Here is a 20377-nt window from a genome sequence, read left to right as displayed (position 1 = left end):
CTAATAAGCGCTGGTATAAATATATAAGTAATAACAGCAACAATAGCCCATTGGGTTACTGCACAAGGAACATTTAGTGGATCATTGACGAGTGTATTTAACATTGATATAAACACACAGTATCATGCTTTAAAAAGCCTGAAGCTATATGAATGAGAAAGTCACACACAAAATGGCCGCCCCCAATGTGGAGACGATTCTGATCACAAGCCATTGGAAAACGCCATTAGGATGAAGCGCAAGTTTGAGGAGAGACCATTATACCCACATTACAAGTTTTGTCCCCGTGAAGCCCGCTGAGCATGCGCGCCTATGCAGATCAACAGGAAAAGCACACAGACTCTAGTGGCAGAATCGGCGTGGTACCAGGCACCGCACACCCGGAAGTAACGGAATTACAGAGACATGCAAGCTCCGGTAAGGTATAAAAGATGAACTTTAAGCACACTGCACCACCTACCCTTGAAAAAGTCTCGAACAGAGATGAAACGCGTTGGGACATTTATTTGACTTATTTTGGACATACCCATATAATTTTATATCGTTGTTCCCTTGTATGTGCCGTCATCCCCATTCCCAGTCTTGTTACCTACACATACCTGTATCACTGGCTAGTGAACATGAATAAAAATCTGCAATTTTAGCCCTAAATTAAATGGCTATGCTGTTACATTAGTTGGATCTCCTTCCACATCCTACCACCCGCACACCACTCACCCTGTGGAGCAAGGTACCTGGTGGACCAGCAGGCAGATGACAGAGATCGGGTAAGTTAGCACCACTTACCTATGCACTGCATAATAGTGTATTCCAGTACCTGATGCTCTGGTTCTGTCTCTATGTGATTTTTGAGGTGGAGAGGAACTGTGGAATCATCAGCAAACCAGTAAAGAGGGCTTAAGATTGGTCTACTTTGGACATAAAACATCAATAACAACTGCATCAATATTAGACTATTGTACTGCGTTATTGCAAGAATATGCGGCCAAAAGTTTTTGCCACCAGGTTAAGCAGGTCATATTGTTTATTTTCGTCAAGAACGCCCATCCTACAGCCCAAGCAGGTGGTTTACACCGGGACTTTTATTTAAAGTTACTAACATTCTGACTCTGAGCTTGACATACCAAACATTATATTATTACTAATACATATATATATATATAATTTCTAGTCATTTGATCTCCGAGCGCTGAAGTAACTTTCTGTATTTTGCTCCCATAAATTACCAGATTTTCATTCCAACCAAGCAACTAGTTGGATGGTTGGATGAAAGTTGGTCTAGTGTACAGTATGGCTTGCTTAAGTCTCCCTTTAATTTGGGCTCCCTTGAGGTCTTATGATATGATACACAATAATGTGCTATAATAATTGGGGATGAGTGGGTTTGGTTCCCTGAGAACCGAACCAGCCCGAACTATGGGAATCCGAGGCAGATCCGAGTCGGCTCGGGTTTCCCGCCTGACTCGGATCTGAAAACGAGGCAAAACGTCATCATCCCGCTGTCGGATTCTCACAGGTTTTGGATTATATAGAGGTCCCGTGATCGTTGCCATTATTTAGTCCGGCAGTGAAGCGTGAAGAGGGAGGGAGCTGGGATCTGTTTCAGATGCTGACCATAGGGGCTGGCTGGCTGTTGTCCTGTCCATAAGGGCTGTTGTGTCTATAGAGGGGCTGTCTTTTTTTCTGTGTGTGTGTTAGCCACACTTGTCATCAGCGTAGGTGCGCAAGGGTGCTGTGCTGCTGTCTGTCAAGGGGCTGCTGCCTCTTTCAGGGGTTCACCCCAGTGTTAAAAAAAAAATACCTGTCATTGGTGTAGCTGTGCAGGGGTGCTATGCTCCTGTCTGTCAAAGGGCTGCTGCCCAAAAAATAAATAAACAAATTTTTTTGTCTGCATGTTAGCCACACCTGTCATTGGTATAGCTGCACAGGGGTGCTGTTCTCCTGTCTGTCAAAGGGCTGCTGCCTCTTTCAGGGGTGCTCTTCACCCCCAGTGTGAAAAAAAAAATTTGTGTGCACGTTAGCCACATTTATCAGCAACATAGGTGCACAGGGGTAGTAGATTTTGAGTGCTGGAGCGAACAAACAGCATGAATAACATCATCCTGAGATCACAAATTGTTTATAGCTTTTAATAAATATCATACATTGATCACACATGATAGCCCTATAGCAAGCTATGGGGTTGCAGTGCTATGCGTAAATGGAGGGACCTCTTTGTAAATAGAGAAAAGTGATTACCCTGTATTACCAGTTATTTACCCTTTAAAAAACTGGTAATAAATAATAAATGGTAATAGTGCTGAAACAAAACTGAAAATAAGAGGGAAAAGCAGATGAGTATAAGTTGAGGGGGAATTAAAGAAAAAAAGAGAAAAACTACTTCAAATATATAAAATGTTTTTTTTTTTCAGGTAATCTCACCAATTAAAATATAATTTGCCCTCTGCAGGGAAGCAATAAGACTGTTGTAATACAGCCATAGTAAAATAATATAGTCTGCAAATGGTGAAAATGTTACAATTTAAAATAACTCTTTTATTGCAATAAATCTGTCCATTTTTCATGTGAATTTAGGGGTATATTACTAAAGTGCAGGTTTATAGAAGTGGAGATGTTGCCCACAGCAACCAATCAGATTCTACTTATCATTTATCTAGCACCCTAGACGATAATAGCTAGGATCTAATTGGTTGCTATGGGCAACACCTCCACTTCTATAAACCTGCACTTTAGTAAATATACCCCTTATTGTAAGTTCCACAGTAGATCTTTTTTTTTGCATAGAAACACAGACTAGCATAAAATTATTAAATGTCAGTATTGGCTAACAGCCTTTTCTCAGAAATCTTTCTTGGTGCTGCTCCTCCATGTATCAAATCCTAGGATAACTCACTGTAACGTAGGCGAGTACTCATGCAGGGTGCTTTTCTGGGCCTTTTCCGCAAAGATCTGGCCACTCACTTCTGCAGCGAGGTTTGAAGCTCCCTTGTGCAGTAGGCAATTGCTTTGTCTGTCTGTTTCTACTAACCGCGTCACTGGACTGGTGGTATAATAACAGCCAGTAGGAGATGTGCAACACTCCATTCTCATATGCATCTCAGACTCCAGCTTTGTAATCATACAACATGTTACTCCTGTTAAACAGGTGTCCTCATGGATAACGTTCATGGATTGTGAGCTGTGTGCTCCATTTTCAAAGGGCAGTTACTCTGGTCATGGAATGTGATGTCATTAATGGGATAAAGTTAAATGACCAGCGGCCGTGATGCCGATGGTCAAAATCCCGACGGCTAATGGCCAACGGAGAATTTAAGATAGACATCGAAAAGCTGACGCCTATCTTAATCCCGATGCCTGAACACAGAAGGACACCAGACTGAACGAAGTAAGTCTAGGGTGCTGTTACTGTTAGCTGTGGTGGAGAGGGTTCGCTTTAGGCACCCCTGGGGGGACTTAGAGCTAGGCACACCTCCAGGGATGGTTAGGGTTAGGCTAGGGGAAGGGGGGTTAGGGTTAAGTGCCACTGGGGGGGAGGTTAGGGTTAGGCACCCCCCAGGAGAGTTAGGTTTAGGGTGTGGGAAGAGGGGGTTAGGATTAGGCACCCCCAAGGGGGACTTAGGGCTAGGAACCACCCTGAGAGTTTTAGGGTTAGGCACCCCCAAGGGAAGGTTATTGTTAGGGGGGAGAACAGGGGAGGGGAGTAGTACTTACTGTACCTGTGTCACGGCCAGGGTATTTCAGCATGGAGCTAGGCGGGTGTTACCTGTGCGGTCGTTGTGGCGTGGGCTGTCAGGTGGCGGAGCTGGGGTCTGGCGGGGGGCTTTGGCTGTGCGCGTTGTTGTGCGGGCCTGTTGTCACTCTGCACTGGTAAGGCTTGGTGGCATCTCCGTTCTATTTGGCATGGGCACCGCCATTTTGCCTTCAGGCCACGTGATGCGGCTGGCCAATCCTGGTGAGTCACATGTTCCCTCCGGCCAGTAACAGCACAGCATGGGGTATTTAAGAAGGTTCAGTGCCTTCCTTTTTGGCCAGTGCAACGTGTATCTCAGCCTAGCTGAGAGGGAGTTCTCTGTGCTTATCCTGTTTCTGTGAAATTCGCTGTCTGCCAGTCTGCCTGTCAGCTCCTAGCTTCCGCTGGACTACCCCGCTTCCTCCACCACCCTTGCCCATACCTGAGTGCCTGAGCCTGCTGACAACCTACTCATTTGCCTTAGTTCACTACCTGAATACCTGGCTATTATTTTCCTGCATCACTACCTGCATACCTGGTTGATTATTCCAGTCTCACTACCTGCACACCTGGACAGTTCTAATTGTTTCTACTTGGACATTAACCCATTACTCCCACCACAGAACTCTAGTGCACATTAATACATACCTAGACTTTTATTTACTGCCATATTTTATGTCTACTCAAGCACGTATTAAAGAACCTAGTTTTATATTCAAACCCGCTTCTGTCTTCACTCCTGCTACCACCCCGGGTCCACAAACAACCCAGAACATAACAACTTGCCTCAGTTGGGATCTTCATCCTGTCAGGCATCCACAGTCGGTATTTGAGCCGCCGACATTCATTACCATTCCATTATTAACATGCATTTTAGGAAATGGGGGGCACAGTGCCAAAGTCTTTGCTATCTTCCGTGCCGGTGCCATCTTTCTGAAGATGTGATACCCAGCAATCGTGAGGTATCACTTTCATTTGTCCAGGAACTGAACAGGTGCAGGGAGCTACAGCCCCCATAATCCTCTGGGGTACAAAAACTTGTCAGATGGAGAGATGAGTGTCAGTAATTGTCAGCAGGCTGAGGACAAGCTCCCTGATCCTGAAGTGGCAGTTGCCTGATACAGCAGTTAAAGCCACAGGAACTGGGACTGTGAGAGAGGGACGACACCATATTATAAAGAGCGAAGGTAGATAGAAAACCAGCTCCAGAGTGAGTGACATCTTGAGAACAGTAACAGAGAATAAAAAGTGGTTTCAGGCTGAGAGATCCTGAGAGAGATGCCATAATCTGAGAGAGATGGTTAGTGCAACAAAGAAACGAACACACATGTTGCAGGGAAGGGATAAACTGCAGAGGTTTATAAAACACACAATTTTCCTGCTGCAGCTGGGATGAATGAGGAAGCTGTCCCTGTGACATACCGTTTGGTGAGAGAGGATCCACATTGTACCTTTATTTCAGATAATGCTGCAAGCTCTGCAATTCTGCTACTGTGTAGCTTTATTTATACTCTTATGCTAGCCAATGTTTATTGTGCACCAACCAGCTGCAACTCGCATAAGGACTGATAATTTACTATTTTTGTGTATGATTTCATTGCAGTTTTATTGATACAGTATAGTGTGAGCTGTAGTCCTTGTAGTCATAGACAGTTCCAGATTAAGGACCAAGTGGTCCTGGAGCTGAAATTTATGAAGGGCCTGCTGTGTCCCACCTCAGGGCATATAAACTACACTGGGGGTGTGTGACAAGTGAATTGGAGGGCATGACTAGAGCTGTGGAGGTGTGGTTTGCACCATGGAGCGCATACAGTAGCTATTGCCTACCATCATCCCCTCACTGTTTCACTAGTTAGTTTACTGACCATTAGTTTACTGGGGAAATATACAGTATAAGATGGTAATTGACAAAAATCAAGATAACTTGCACCAGGCCAGGATTACCATTTTTAAAAGAAAATGTTCTGGAAGCAAATACAGGTATCTGTGCAACAAACCTAGCTGAAATGAACCCATAGCACACAGGCTACACCTTTTGACAGAGACAAGACAGTCTTTTGGAAGTAATCCTGGATGGGGTCACGGGGAGGCCTAGGCCACCCTCATAGAGCTCAGCTGCTCTGTCCCTTCGGGTGTGGTGGTAGGTTGGCATGCAGCACCTATCTAACACCACACGGTGCAGAGTAGGCAATGAGACACTTTAGGCAGTGCAGGGATTAGATTTATTACCACCTTTTTATTTTCAAATTCTTGGACAGGGAGGATGGTCAGAGGTGTGGGCAAAACTGCAGTAGGGTTAAAATGATTTTATTTGTCAGAACCCAATCATGCACATTATATACACCAGAATTTCCCAAACTCCGCCGTTACAGTACAGGTTTTAGGGATATCCATGTTTGAGTCCAGATGGTTAATTTAATTAAGTCACCTTTGCTTAAGCATGGATATCCTTAAAATGTGGACTGTAATGGCAGAGTTTGGGAACCACTGATATATACTTTCAGAGCACCCATGTCCTTTTATAAGGCATTAGACCTCCTCATCACCCTTTTATATGGCATCAGAGCTCAACTTCCTCATGCTCTAATATGTCAGAGCCCCCTAATGCCCCTTTATGTGGTGACATCAGAGTCTCCTCAGTCATGAGTCAATAATTCTCTTCAGGCACTTTTATAAGTATATATAAGCCTGGCCTTTATATGCCATCATGATCAAAGCCCTTTTATAGAAAATAGGCTGTCTGTTATCCTAATCTCAAATGCGGTATTGTGTTGTAGTCATTACTCTGGAAGGACTCTGTTTCTTTTCAGTGGTCAGTAATTTACAGAGCACTTTCTGCTGTGAGAATTTGGACTGTTGAATAAATATGTTTGCAGCATACTTGCCTACTCTCCCAGATCGTTCAGGCAGCTCCCAAATCTTAGGTAACGCTCTAGCCACCTGGTAGAGTGGGGAAATTTCCCAGAGTCCACCTGCTGGCCAGCCGCCCTTTTCCCAAGTGAAGTGGGTGGTCCAGGCAGCCAATAACACTATTTGCATTATTGTGGCATTGTATAGTAGGGACGGGCCACGATGACACAATTGCATCATCATGCCCCGAACACCACCCACTTGGCCATGACATGCCCCCCACAGTGCTGACTTTGCTGCCCCTTCCCAAAGGGGGCATCCCAAAGGTCAACAACTATGGTCTGCATACTGTAGGTGGATAGTACCTACCAGGAAGAAGTGGAGGAAGCACATGATGTGCTATGTGAAGGTAAAATGTAATTTCTCAAATATTAACTTGCAATTTTTGACCTGGCTAGCTATTTTGTACATAGACACACTGTTACTGGTACTAGAAAGGCTCCTATCTCAATCCTAAAATTGTAGCAATTGTCAGGCTGGACTACTGCAGCAACAGTGACTGTGACTGCAAGGATTCTGGGCCAGTGGTGATAATAGCGAGTGGTGAGCCCAGGTGCAAAATTATACTTTGGGCCCCCTCAGCAGATCATGCTAAATACTAGAGATGTATGCCGACCCCCGTGTTTTGGATCTGGATCTCCCCTGGTTTTGGATCTGGATTGGTTTTGCCAAAACCTCACCTCTGTGTTTTGATTTTCGTGTTTTGGTTTTTGATCTGGATTTTTTCTTAAAAAATATAAAACAGCTAAAATCACATAAAATGGGGATTTTTTTGTTCCTACAGTATTAATAACCTCAATAACATTTATTTCCACTCATTTCCAGTCAATTTTGACCACCTTATAGCTCACAATATTGAGTTTTTTTCATCTAGTTAAAGGGCCAAAATGTTGCATCCAGCTTGCTGGCTCAAAACTGATTGATATAATTATTAATAGAGTTGAGGACTGTGCAAAGATGATGGTTGGGATACCCTTGAGGATTGAAGAATTGATAGTTGATAGTTGGTGCAGCCCCTGGCTGTAAAATTGATAATAAATGAATTCAAAAACAATTCATTGGTGCAGCCCCTGGCTATAAAATTGATAATAAATTAATTAAAAAACAATTTATTGGGTGTAGCCCCTGGCTGAATAATTAATAAAAAGAAATTCCTTGATGCAGCCCCTGGCTGTAAAATTGATAATAAATTAATTAAAAAACAATTATTGGTGCAGCGTCGGGCAGAAAAATTAATAATAATAAGAAGAAATTCATTGGTGCAGCCCCTGGCTGTAAAATTGATAATAAATTAATCAAAAAACAATTCATTGGGTGCAGCCCCTTGCTGAATAAGTAATAAAAAGAAATTCATTGGTGCAGCCCTTGGCTATAAAATTGATAATAAATTAATTTAAAAACAAATCATTGGTTCCTAAACCCACTATAACATTAATTTAAAATGTCAGGCAGCAATGCCCCAACCAGCACATAATGGAAAGGAAAAAGGTGCAAGATGGAATAGTCCTTGGGCCCTCCCACCCGCCCTCACACCCACCCTTATGTTGTATATGAAACAGGACATTCACAGTTTAACAAACCAATCATTTCAGTGATGAGGACTTCCAATTGTGGCTGAAATTATTGGTTTGTTTGGACCCCCCTAAAACAAGCTACCAATGTGCAATGGACATGGAAATGAAAATGATCCCATACACAAACTGGCTTTACATTACAAGTTGTCATTGTCCTCATCTTCATCATACCCATCAGTGTGTACATCCTCTTCTTCACACAATATTAATTTGTCCCCGCTGGAATCCACCATAGGCGCCTCTGTAATTTTTTCATGTAATTGTTGGTAGAGGTCTTCCTCGTGGAATTTGTAATTCATTTAAATGAACATCATTTTTTCCACATTTTGAGGAAGTAACCTCCTACGCCAATCACTAACAAGCTTGCCAACTGCACCAAAAACTCTTTCGGAGTACACACTGGAGAGTGGCAGATACTGGACGCACATCTAATACCAGCAAAGCTGTTATGACATCAGTAATCTGCTGTGCAAATGGGTGGTTGCTGTCATACTTGTTTGCCCTTGCAAATGATTGTTTGACAGTTAATTGTTTTTTGTAGGATATGCAACAAGTAGTCTTCCTCCTGGTCCCCTTCTGGGATAAAGATCCACTCACAGCAACAGCAGCAACAATAGGTGTAGTCATCAAGGATCCTTCTGAGGAATCATGGATAGGAGTCAATCATGCTTCGAATAACAACATTGGATGCAGCAGGCCTACTCCCGATGATGAATGAGGATGTTGATGATGCAGGTGTTGGTGTTGGAGATCGAAGGCGTTTGGATCCCACAGAGAGGGAGCAGGTAGGTGACACTGGACTTGTTACATTTTGAGTTTTGGAATTTGGCGACATACACTTTGATATTTGATGAATGCGCTCCAAGTGATGTAACAAGGAGGAGGTTCCTAGGTGGTTTAGGTCCCTCCCTCTACTCACTCTTGCTTGGCAACGGCTACATATTGCTTGACAACTGTTGTCCGGATTGGGGTGGAAATAATTCCACACATGAGAGGTGGATTTTTTTGTGTTTTGCCACGGCCTGACAACAATGGGCTTTGGCTTTTTCAATCCATGGACAACAGCTGTTGCCTTACTTACACAAAGGACATCCTCAGCATCAACATCCTCATCACCAACATCTTCATCATCAACATCCTCATCATCCTTACCAGCAGTCTTCATAAAAAAGGGCCGGGGCCTTATACTTTCCTTGCCACTTTGTGTAGTGAATGGCATATTGCCAATATTTTGTTTATCTAAAGGCAAATTTCCTTTCAATTTTTTTTCTTTACTACGGTAAAAGTAGCTTTACCATATCGATGGCATGACTTAAGCCCTGGGGCATTGGCCTTCATAGAGGACCAATAGTATAGTCAAGGTGCGGTTACAAAATTCACACACGTGTGTGAATTGACTATACTATTGGTGCTTGTGACACTGCTTCAAGACTGCAGAAAACATGGAGGGCTGTCACATGACAGGAGAGCAAGGCCAAGAACCACATGTAGCTGCCACCAGCAGTCATCATGATAATGCAAGGCTGTCAACTCCTTGTCCTCTATGAAGGCCAATGCCCCAGGGCTTAAGTCATGCCATCGATATGGTAAAGCTACTTTTACTATAGTAAAGAAAAAAAATTGAAAGGAAATTTGCCTTTAGATGCTTACAGTATCTCTATAATAGCTGTGTGTGTGCGTGTTAGGCTTAGCCGCACAAGATACAGCAAGTCAGCAACACAACCTAGTGCTGCCTGACTGCAGTCATCATCAATCTGTGCTCTGGGCCCAAGTTCTGGACCTGAAAAAATAAATAAAAATAAAATGTATTTTTTTGTCTAATATTTGTCTGTGTGTGTGCGTGTTAGGCTTAGCCACACAAGATACAGCAAGTCAGCAACACAACCTAGTGCTGCCCGACTGCAGTCATCATCAATCTGTGCTCTGGGCCCAAGTTCTGGGCCTGAAAAAATAAATAAAAATAAAATGTATTTTTTTTGTCTAATATTTGTCTGTGTGTGTGCGTGTTAGGCTTAGCCACACAAGATACAGCAAGTCAGCAACACAACCTAGTGCTGCCTGACTGCAGTCATCATCAATCTGTGCTCTGGGCCCAAGTTCTGGGCCTGAAAAAAGAAATAAAAATAAAATGTATTTTTTGTCTAATATTTGTCTGTGTGTGTGCGTGTTAGGCTTAGCCACACAAGATACAGCAAGTCAGCAACACAACCTAGTGCTGCCCGACTGCAGTCATCATCAATCTGTGCTCTGGGCCCAAGTTCTGGGCCTGAAAAAATAAATAAAAATAAAATGTATTTTTTTGTCTAATATTTGTCTGTGTGTGTGCGTGTTAGGCTTAGCCACACAAGATACAGCAAGTCAGCAACACAACCTAGTGCTGCCCGACTGCAGTCATCATCAATCTGTGCTCTGGGCCCAAGTTCTGGGCCTGAAATAATAAATAAAAATAAAATGTATTTTTTTGTCTAATATTTGTCTGTGTGTGTGCGTGTTAGGCTTAGCCACACAAGATACAGCAAGTCAGCAACACAACCTAGTGCTGCCCGACTGCAGTCATCATCAATCTGTGCTCTGGGCCCAAGTTCTGGACCTGAAAAATAAATAAAAATAAAATGTATTTTTTTGTCTAATATTTGTCTGTGTGTGTGCGTGTTAGGCTTAGCCACACAAGATACAGCAAGTCAGCAACACAACCTAGTGCTGCCCGACTGCAGTCATCATCAATCTGTGCTCTGGGCCCAAGTTCTGGACCTGAAAAAATAAATAAAAATAAAATGTATTTTGTTGTCTAATATTTGTCTGTGTGTGTGCGTGTTAGGCTTAGCCACACAAGATACAGCAAGTCAGCAACACAACCTAGTGCTGCCCGACTCCAGTCGTCATCAATTGGTGCTCCGGGCCCAAGTTGTGGACAGGCAAAATAAATAAAACAGTGTATTTTTTGGTCACATTTTTTTCTGTGTGCGCACAACTGCACGTGTGCGAATTTTGTAACCGCACCTTGGCTATACTATTGGTGTTTGTGACACTGCTTCAAGACTGCAGAAAACATGGAGGGCTGTCACATGACAGGAGAGCAAGGCCAAGAACCACATGTAGCTGCCACCAGCAGTCATCATGATAATGCAAGGCCGTCAACTCCTTGTCCTCTATGAAGGCCAATGCCCCAGATATGGTAAAGCTACTTTTGCTGCAGTAAAGAAAAAAAATTGAAAGGAAATTTTGCCTTTAGATGCTTACAGTATCTCTATAATAGCCAGAGAGGCTGTTTTTCAATCTTTGTTTCTGTATGATCCTTAAAAGTCTTGAAATTTGCCCTCTGTGATTTTCTCAGCAAGATATTTTCTCGCTCATTTGACACATAAGATGTATTCCTTGGTAATGTATTACTTTGACAGTTTTGACTTACTTGGTGAAAATACACATAATTAAATAATCAGACCTATTTTCTCTTACTTGCCCTTCCTTGCACAAGCACCAATAGTATAGCCAAGGTGCGGTTACAAAATTCACACACGTGCAGTTGTGCGCACACAGAAAAAAATGTGACCAAAAAATACACTGTTTTAATTTTTTTGCCAGTCCACAACTTGGGCCCGGAGCACCGATTGATGATGACTGGAGTCGGGCAGCACTAGGTTGTGTTGCTGACTTGCTGTATCTTGTGTGGCTAAGCCTAACACGCACACACACAGACAAATATTAGACAAAAAAAGACACTTTATTTTTATTAGGTTGCAACTTGCTGTATCTTGTGCAACTAGTTTCGGACCCGGCTCAGACCCCATTTCCACTGCACCCTCGATCCGGGTTTTTCCCGGGATGGCCCCTTTTACACTGAACCCGGGTCAGCCCTTCAAAATCTATGAATGTCATTAAAAATTTCCTTTTTGTGAGGCTCACAAAGAGGTCACATAAGGGAAGAAAAGGGAGAGGTGGGGACTGCTCACACCATAGCAGCTATGAGTTTCTCCTCTCCGTATTGTCTGCACAGCGCCCAGCTATCCAGCTATTTTTCTCCAGCTCTCCAAAACAGCCTCTCCCAGCATTCTCTCAGGGTCTCTCAAGGTCTCTGACTGATTACATCACCAGCTAGCGCCAAGGAAGGTCCAATCAGCGGCTTTTGCGGTTACCAGGGTCAGATCACCCAGGCAGGACCTGCTTCCACTGCAGTGTTACCTGTTTAAAACCCTTCTCGAGACCTGGGAAGAAATGCTGGGTCAGTTGACCTGGGATTTTTTTTAGGAGCCGTGTCCACTGACCCGTGAACCGAGTTGATACGGAAGTAACCGGGGTTTTATTGAAAGTGGGAAAAGGCTATTAGTGTACGGAAAGCATCTTGTGTGTTTTTGCACTGCGCATACTTTGGAGTCACACTGACAAAACTACAGGCTATGCAAAGTCATTCGTATCTCAGTTGCATTTCCACTGTAACTGGACACACTCAAATAGGTTAATTCAGTGGGAGCTATACAGAGTTCTGCGTATGTTTTCAAACCTTTTGCACCATGGATAGGTCTCGTGCAAGTGCGCGCTGCTAATGATGATTGGTTATGAAATCAAGCATATGGATAGGGTTAATCGGGCTAAAGAGATGTGTATAACTCAGTATGTATACTGTTTTCTTACACCAATCCTGTATTTTTTATAAATCCTTCTAATTTGTAAGAATATTACCGGTATTTAATATACAATCAATAATACTAATGAGGAAAATGTTTTACCAGCATTTATAGCATTATGGGAGTTTTTGTATTCTTTACACCTATAACAATCTAGCACATTGTGGCAGAAATATGTACAGTACAAATAAGGAATAAAATAAACCTGAACTGAAAGCACACCATAAAAAAAAATTCTGAATTAGAAACACAGTGATGCTTGAAAATACATTACTAGTCCGGGAGAAAAAATAATCTCAAAATCTGCTCACTGACACACTGTAAGTTCTATTCATCAAATTTGTGCAAGGAAGGGCAAGTAAGAGAAAATAGGTCTGATTATTTAATTATGTGTATTTTCACCAAGTAAGTCTAAACTGTCAAAGTAATACATTACCAAGGAATACATCTTATGTGTCAAATGAGCGAGAAAATATCTTGCTGAGAAAATCACAGAGGGCAAATTTCAAGACTCTTAAGGATCATACAGAAACAAAGATTGAAAAACAGCCTCTCTGGCTATTATAGAGATACTGTAAGCACAAAGTGGTCAGTTTAATGTTGTAAAGTGGTGGTGTTATTGTTGTGTACTGCTATGACTACATGTTTTAGTCATACTGTTTGAAGCCAGATTTACACTCGGTCATTTTGACAAGAAGACGTCCCTGCTGCCAAGCCACTGTGATATGGGGCGGAAATTATTTCTGCAATTCTTTTCTATTTTAGCACATAAAGGGTCATGTTCAGATCAGGAAATATGTGGATGTGTTTATATCTGACGGTGGAAATATACAGGATCATTTATTAAGCATAGCATTATGCTTGTGTGCTATCAACAACTGCTCAATTTCATTTCTAATTAATCTGTTTTCACAGCAATGTGATTTCCTGTGTGATAGAACAGTCATGCACAAACAAGTAGAAAAGCAATAAATCTTTTACAATATGCAGATTTAATGTATGAGTAATACAACTTACTGTTTAGAAATGAGGAGCCCAGAGACTTTGTCAGATTTTTGTTGACATTTTGATACCTCCATTTCATACATGGTGGGATAATTGTGAAAATGTATTTATAATGGCCATGCTCTCTCTATGTTTGAGACACAGAAATCACAAAAAAAATACACTCCTACCACACTGTTATGTTAATGTCATACATCAATGTTGCAGAGTGAGGCAATGATGTATGCAGTACTACAGACAATGTCAATAGGAATGATGAATATGTCAACTGGATACATATAGTAACATTAAATATCCTTGTTTGAAGACTATTATTTAAACTGAAACACAGTTTGATATTGATTAAGAACGTGTTCACGATTACAGTATAATGTAGGACAAACATAACAGACATAAAGAAAAATACTAGATGAACTACAGGTTGTGCTTATCAGAGATATTAACTGTAAACAATTATTTATGTCGCCCTTGATTTGCCCTTGAATGCAAATCTGATTAATAATTTTGTATTTCCTTTAGACAATTATTACATTGAAGAAATATGAATTATAAGTGCATCAGTGTAATTTAAAGCTCCACTAAAGTGACCCTCTCACTAGTATTAAATAACCGGTAAATCAATTCCATTCACCATTTTAAAATGGCGATAATGGGAGTGGGGGTGTTGTGGGGCTTGATCTGGGGTGGAGGGGGCGCGAAAAGAGCATATTACTGAATATTTCAGTAATACAATATTTATTTATAATTATTATTATAATAAACCCTGCATAGCTTATAAGATAAATTATGTTTTCTAGTATTGCTCAATGGGGCACAGTTTTACAAATAGACAAGAATAAGCTTTGGGCTTGGCATCTTTACTGTTACCTAATGCAAGCAGGATTGCTACCAAGGAATCAGTATGAAATAACGCCGGCCGATTCCCAGCAGCGCCTGTCCGACAAAAACAGAGTTCCTGGCAGCGGAAGCCCGACAGCACTGGAAATCCCGATCGTCGCTAAGGTAAGTATAAACTAACCTAACCTAACCCCCTAACCCTAACTCTCCTTAGGGGTGCCTAACCCTACCCTCCCCCCCAAGTGCCTAACCCTAATCCCCCCTCTAAGTGCCTAACAATAACTCCCCCCTTCCCCGCTGCCTAAACCTAAGTCCCCCAGGGAGGTGCCTAACCCTAAGTCCCCCCCGGGGGTGCCTAATCATAGCCTAACCCTAACCCTCCCGGGGGGGTGCCTAATCCTAAATCCCCCCGGGGTGCCTTAAACCTAACCGTCCCCCGCGGCGCCCGGTGTTGGGGAAATGTCAGGCGTCTACATCTAGATGCCCGGAATTTCACCCTCACCGGGATATGACAGTTGGGAAGCCGCTACCAATGAGGTGTACATGTACACTACTTTAAATGACAGGCAATAAACCAAGTTATGTTAAACCACATTTCAAATATAATACATTGAACATAATGTACATGTGAATATGAAGGTAATTAATCAGAGAAATGTTGATATACAGTCATTGGTAACTTAGGGGAGATATATCAACCCTTCTAATGAGGTAACGAGGACATTTGAAGTTGCCTATACAGTAGCAATCAATCAGCTTCTATCTATCATTTCACAGAACGTACTAGAAAAATGATAGGTAGAAACTGATTTGTTGCTAATGTTTGATACATTTCCCCAATTTTTTATATTCCATTAACAAGCAGTTAATCAGGATAACATTATGTAAGGATGGACTGTAGATGGGAAGGCTATGAATTAAGTAAAATTTTCTGCAATTGCCTACAGTGATTGAGAAGATAGCAATAACAATGACATGTACACACATTCAAAAGTGAGTTTCCTATATGTTTTGAAATAGAAAACCTTTGTCATGCAAGAAAGTTTTCTGAGTCTGAGCCACGAGTATATCAAGGTGATGTATCCAGCAAGCCACACTTATTAATAATGTAGCACAATCTCCTCCTTCATGTAATTGGGGGACATTATTGATCATGCAATATTTGAGACTGGTCAAGTTATGGCCCAGCTCCTGGAAAGGAGTGCATTGTGATCTTTAGGCAATTATTGCAATTTGATTATCTGCCCTCCGCACAATAGATATGAATTAAAAAATTGAGTACCAATAGAGTGACACCAACTTATTTACAAGAGAGTCCAAATAACTTCTCCTATTAGCCAAGGATGCCAACATCATTACCGGAGGAGGGCCCTGATTCAGAGCGAGTGCTCTGGTCAGAGCGTTCGGCTCTGAATCAGGTCCAAAATCCACTCCCTGCATACCCCATTATTGTGGCATGTTGATCTCTCTTTCAACCCCCTGCCATTTATCTAGACACTGTGGTGCAACCTTTGATTCAAAAGCATCCAAATATCTCTTAGATACCACCATGTTGCTTGCCAAGTTAGAAGCACTTTCTTTTGTTTCTGTTTCATCTTGGCTGTTGACATGACTAGGTTCTACACTTATTCCCCATGAGGTTTGGTTAGCCACAGTCAGAAACTTTGTTGTAAACAATAATGTCTATGATGTTGAATGTATTGAGATAATAGTACAATTACTTGAAATTATTCTTACCAACAATTTGTACATGTAGGATAACAAGTATTATTTGCAGACAATGGGCTGTGTGATTGGGTCCAGTGTGGCTCCATCATCTGCAAACATATTTAGGTTTGAAAGTGGAAGCGAATTGTTCTTTAATGATCAAGCTATTTCGTCAAGAGTCTTGCTTTATACAATATATATTGATGATTTGATTATTATATAGAATGAAACTAAGGAATATGTCATTCAGTTTATAGAAGAACATAATTATGAGAATTGCCTTGTTTATCTTACATAATACTTAATATAAGCCAGCAGGAATTAATTTCTTAGACTTTCTGATTACAAAAAAGTGACTAGTACCTCTACTTCAGTATACTCTAAACATGCTGATCATAACTCTTTGCTTCACCATAAGAGCTTCAAGGTGGGCTTATCTTTCTCTCAGTTAAGTACAGTTATAAGTATTAACATTGACTTATTCAATTAGATCAAGAACTGAACATCTCTCAGACCAGACTTAAGCTTTGTTACTCTAGCAGTAAAAATCTCTGGGATTTTCTAGTCAAATCATATGTTTCGGGATAAGGTAATTCTATCAGTACAAAAGTGGGGTTTCTTTAAATGTTCCTGTGTTATATGTGCTTCAGGTTTTCTAGATATTATTTATATATTTATAAATACTTGTCCACCTTTTGTAATATGGCTTTACTCTAATGCATTTGCACTTTGTGTTTACATATTTAATAATTGTTATAGATGGCTATATGCTACTATTTGTATACATGTCTCCATGTGATGGTCTCACTGACGTCACTCGCTGTGCGCCATGCACAGATGTGATGACGTAATTCATTTGCAACTTATTGCGGTCAGATGCCAGGTACCATTACCGGCAATGCTATGCACATGTGATGATACACTAGAGGATATAAGGGAAGCCTCTTTTATATGTTATTTCTATGATCCTGAGGACAGCGTATTAAATACTGAAACGTCAATCTTATTTGACTGCTTACAGTTGTGTATGTGTGTATTTATATGTTTTTAAGGGTTATATAATGCAAAACACAATAGCAATTTAATTACAACAAATTGCAAGTAAAACTTGTACTGTCAATATACTCACACCAACTCCTGATTGAAAAATGTTATATGATGAAGTATTATATTGTAAAGTAACCTGTGTCTTCTTTCTAATGTCATTCAGCTAATCTTCAAACAATTTGGATGTGAGGCCATGACTTTTGAAATCATAGTCGTTGACTTTTCTCATATAAGAGGGCTCTGGGAAACCCGTGTTAAGAAGCATAAACAACGTTGTAAAAAAGAGAAGGAAAGAATTGAAACCAGTGCATTGCAAAAGTAAGTATTGTTTATCTAGTACCATGAATAGTGCAGGGTATTATAAAGATACTGTCATTTGACCAAGGTGAGAAATAAACACTCAGAAACTCCCAAGACCCTATTATTGGGGATGTGAATGAACCTCCCTTTGTCATCTAAACAATGAGTAGAGGGCCTGATTCAGAGATGTATGCTATGTACACAGAAGCTGCGTCTTGGGATGCAGCTGCTGTGTGCATATATATGGTAATGCTGCAGGAGGTGCCTGAAGGAAAATGCCTCCTCCAGGCAGCATCTCAGAACCAAAGATGCAGGATTGGCATCAGCCATCTTAGTAAGTCTACGTTCACTCAGAATGGCCACCTCCTTCCTGCTTGCGAGGCCAGTACATATGTGTCAGCAGATGCAGAGACTGGCCTCAGCACTCCAAGAAAATGTCATTCATGCTGTGGCTTAGGGGGGACTGTGACCGTAGTAAAAGTCAGTGATCGGCATATGCAGAGTACAGATCCTACGCATACGCAAACCATTTTCACACATACAAGACTATCTAATACACTTAGTGTAAGGCTCTGGATACTGCCAAGCAAACATGTTTTCAAAGTCTCATCTCTGCTCATGATTTCTTCCCCAAGCAACTTTTTAATACTTTTAAATCACTCCAACACCAAACCCGCTAGCTACTATCAGTGCAGAAGATCTTTCTTCCTATTTCAAGGAGAAAATTGATAAGATCCGAAATTAAATGGTATGTTTATCCTCAGCCAGCAACCTGCTCAATTTATTCTCTGAACCCTTTGGCACCTTCTCTTCATTTGATCCCACATATGAAGATGAAGGGACAAATGTAATAGGGTGAGAGTATAGAAAATGTCAGAGTTTAGCAGTAAACTCTCACATTGGCTGAGTTTTATCTTCAAAATGGGAAAACATCTGGATAAGAGTTTAAAACATGAGAGTTTTTTGAGTATAAACATATGCGAGTTTGCATGTTCTCAGATTATTACATGGGCCGAGTTTATAAAGTATGAGAATTTACTGCTAAACTCTCACATTTTTTAAACTCTCACCCTATTACATTTGGCCCATAATATCTACACTCTTTTCATCCTCCACTCTACTACCTCTCCTCTTGATCCTATACCCTCACAAATCAGTAGAGCGTTATCTCCTCTGCTCATCCCAAACTTAACTAAAATCTGTAATTTATCTCTCTCTACTTGTATCTTTCCATCATGCAGTGATTACTCCTATTCTAAAAAAAACAAAATTCTGACCCAAACACTCTCTCAAATTACTGTCCCATCTCCCAGCTCCCATGCCCCTCCAAACTACTTGAGAGACTTGTCTTCACTCACCTAACAAACTTTCTTCACTTACACAACTTATAGGATCCACTTCAGTCAGGCTTTCATTCCAAACACTCCACTGAGATAGAAGTGACAAAGGTAGCAAATGATCTGATCACTGCTAAGTCTAAAGGCCATTACTTATTTATTATTCTTCTAGATCTCTCTGCTACTTTTGACACTGTTGACCACTCTTCTCATACAAATCCAACAATCTCTAGGTCTTCAGGACACAGCCCTATTTTGGTTCTCATCCTACTTATCTAATTGCACTTTTAGTGTTCATTTCTCTAAAATCACCTCCTCTTTGCTACCTCTATTAGTTGAAGTACAGCAAAGCTCTGTCTGAGGTCATCTGCTTTTCTCAATCTATACCACATCCCTTGGCAAACTTATCAGCCCCTTTGGATATCAGTATCATCTACTGTATTTGTGGATGATACTCAAATCTACATATCCTCCCCAGATTTGTCACCATTTGTATTAGTCCACCTTACTGAATGGCTCTCTGCCATTTCATCTAGAATGTCATCTTGCCACCTCAAACTTGACCTTTCCAAAACTGAATTAATTATTATTGGCCAATGGAAATATTGTTACCAACCTAATATCTCTATCACTGCTGATAACTCGACAATCAAACCTTTCCACAAGCTTGCTGCCTAGGTGTCATTCTTGATACATCCATATCTTACACATGACACTTCAAAAACTCTCATTCATGCATTCATTATTTCCTGCATTGGTTTGCAATAATCTCCTTACTGGTCATCCCCAAAACAGACTTTTACCACTAATATCCATTTTAAATGCTGCTGCAAGGCTAATCTTCCCACTAAATGTTCATCGTATGCTGCTCCGCTCTGTCAGTACCTCCATTGGTTACCTGTATCTGACTGTACTCAATATAAAATACTTTTACTTACACATAAGGCTATTAACCAAACTACACCAGCAAACATCTCTTTACTTATCTCAAAATATCTCCCAACCCAAAATCCCTGCTCTGCACAAGATCTGTGTTTCTCATTCACAAACATTACTTGCTCCCATTTATGGTTACCAGACTTTTTTTGGGCTGCACTCACTCTGTGGAATGCCCTCCCACGCACAATACTTTCCTCTAGTCTCCAAATCTTTTGCGTTCTCTGGAAAATGTTCTCTTCAGACAAGCTTATCAAATATAAGAACCACTTACATATCCTTCATTTGATATTCTACCCAATTACATCCCCACTATACAGTCCACACATAACTTTACATATTTTCTATATCTTCACTTTCACATCCACTGTG

The 20377-nt window shown here is 41.1% G+C and overlaps 1 protein-coding gene across 2 annotated transcripts in view; it reads left to right on the top strand.

The window, feature by feature from the left end:
- The window catches only part of LRRC2 (leucine rich repeat containing 2), a 440208-nt gene that overhangs the window by 81433 nt on the left and 338398 nt on the right, over positions 1–20377 (top strand). For both annotated transcript variants that reach the window (XM_088470067.1, XM_088470066.1), the window contains one exon: positions 17596–17750. In XM_088470067.1, the coding sequence (XP_088326193.1) occupies positions 17626–17750 (125 nt within the window). In that variant the 5' untranslated portion in view covers positions 17596–17625. The remainder of the gene's footprint in view (positions 1–17595; positions 17751–20377) is intronic.

Source organism: Taudactylus pleione, unplaced genomic scaffold (genome assembly GCF_031769625.1).
Source record: "Taudactylus pleione unplaced genomic scaffold, aTauple2 ptg000095l, whole genome shotgun sequence".
NCBI classification, from domain to species: Eukaryota; Metazoa; Chordata; class Amphibia; order Anura; family Myobatrachidae; genus Taudactylus; species Taudactylus pleione.
This window is presented reverse-complemented; position numbering and strand designations above follow the sequence as displayed.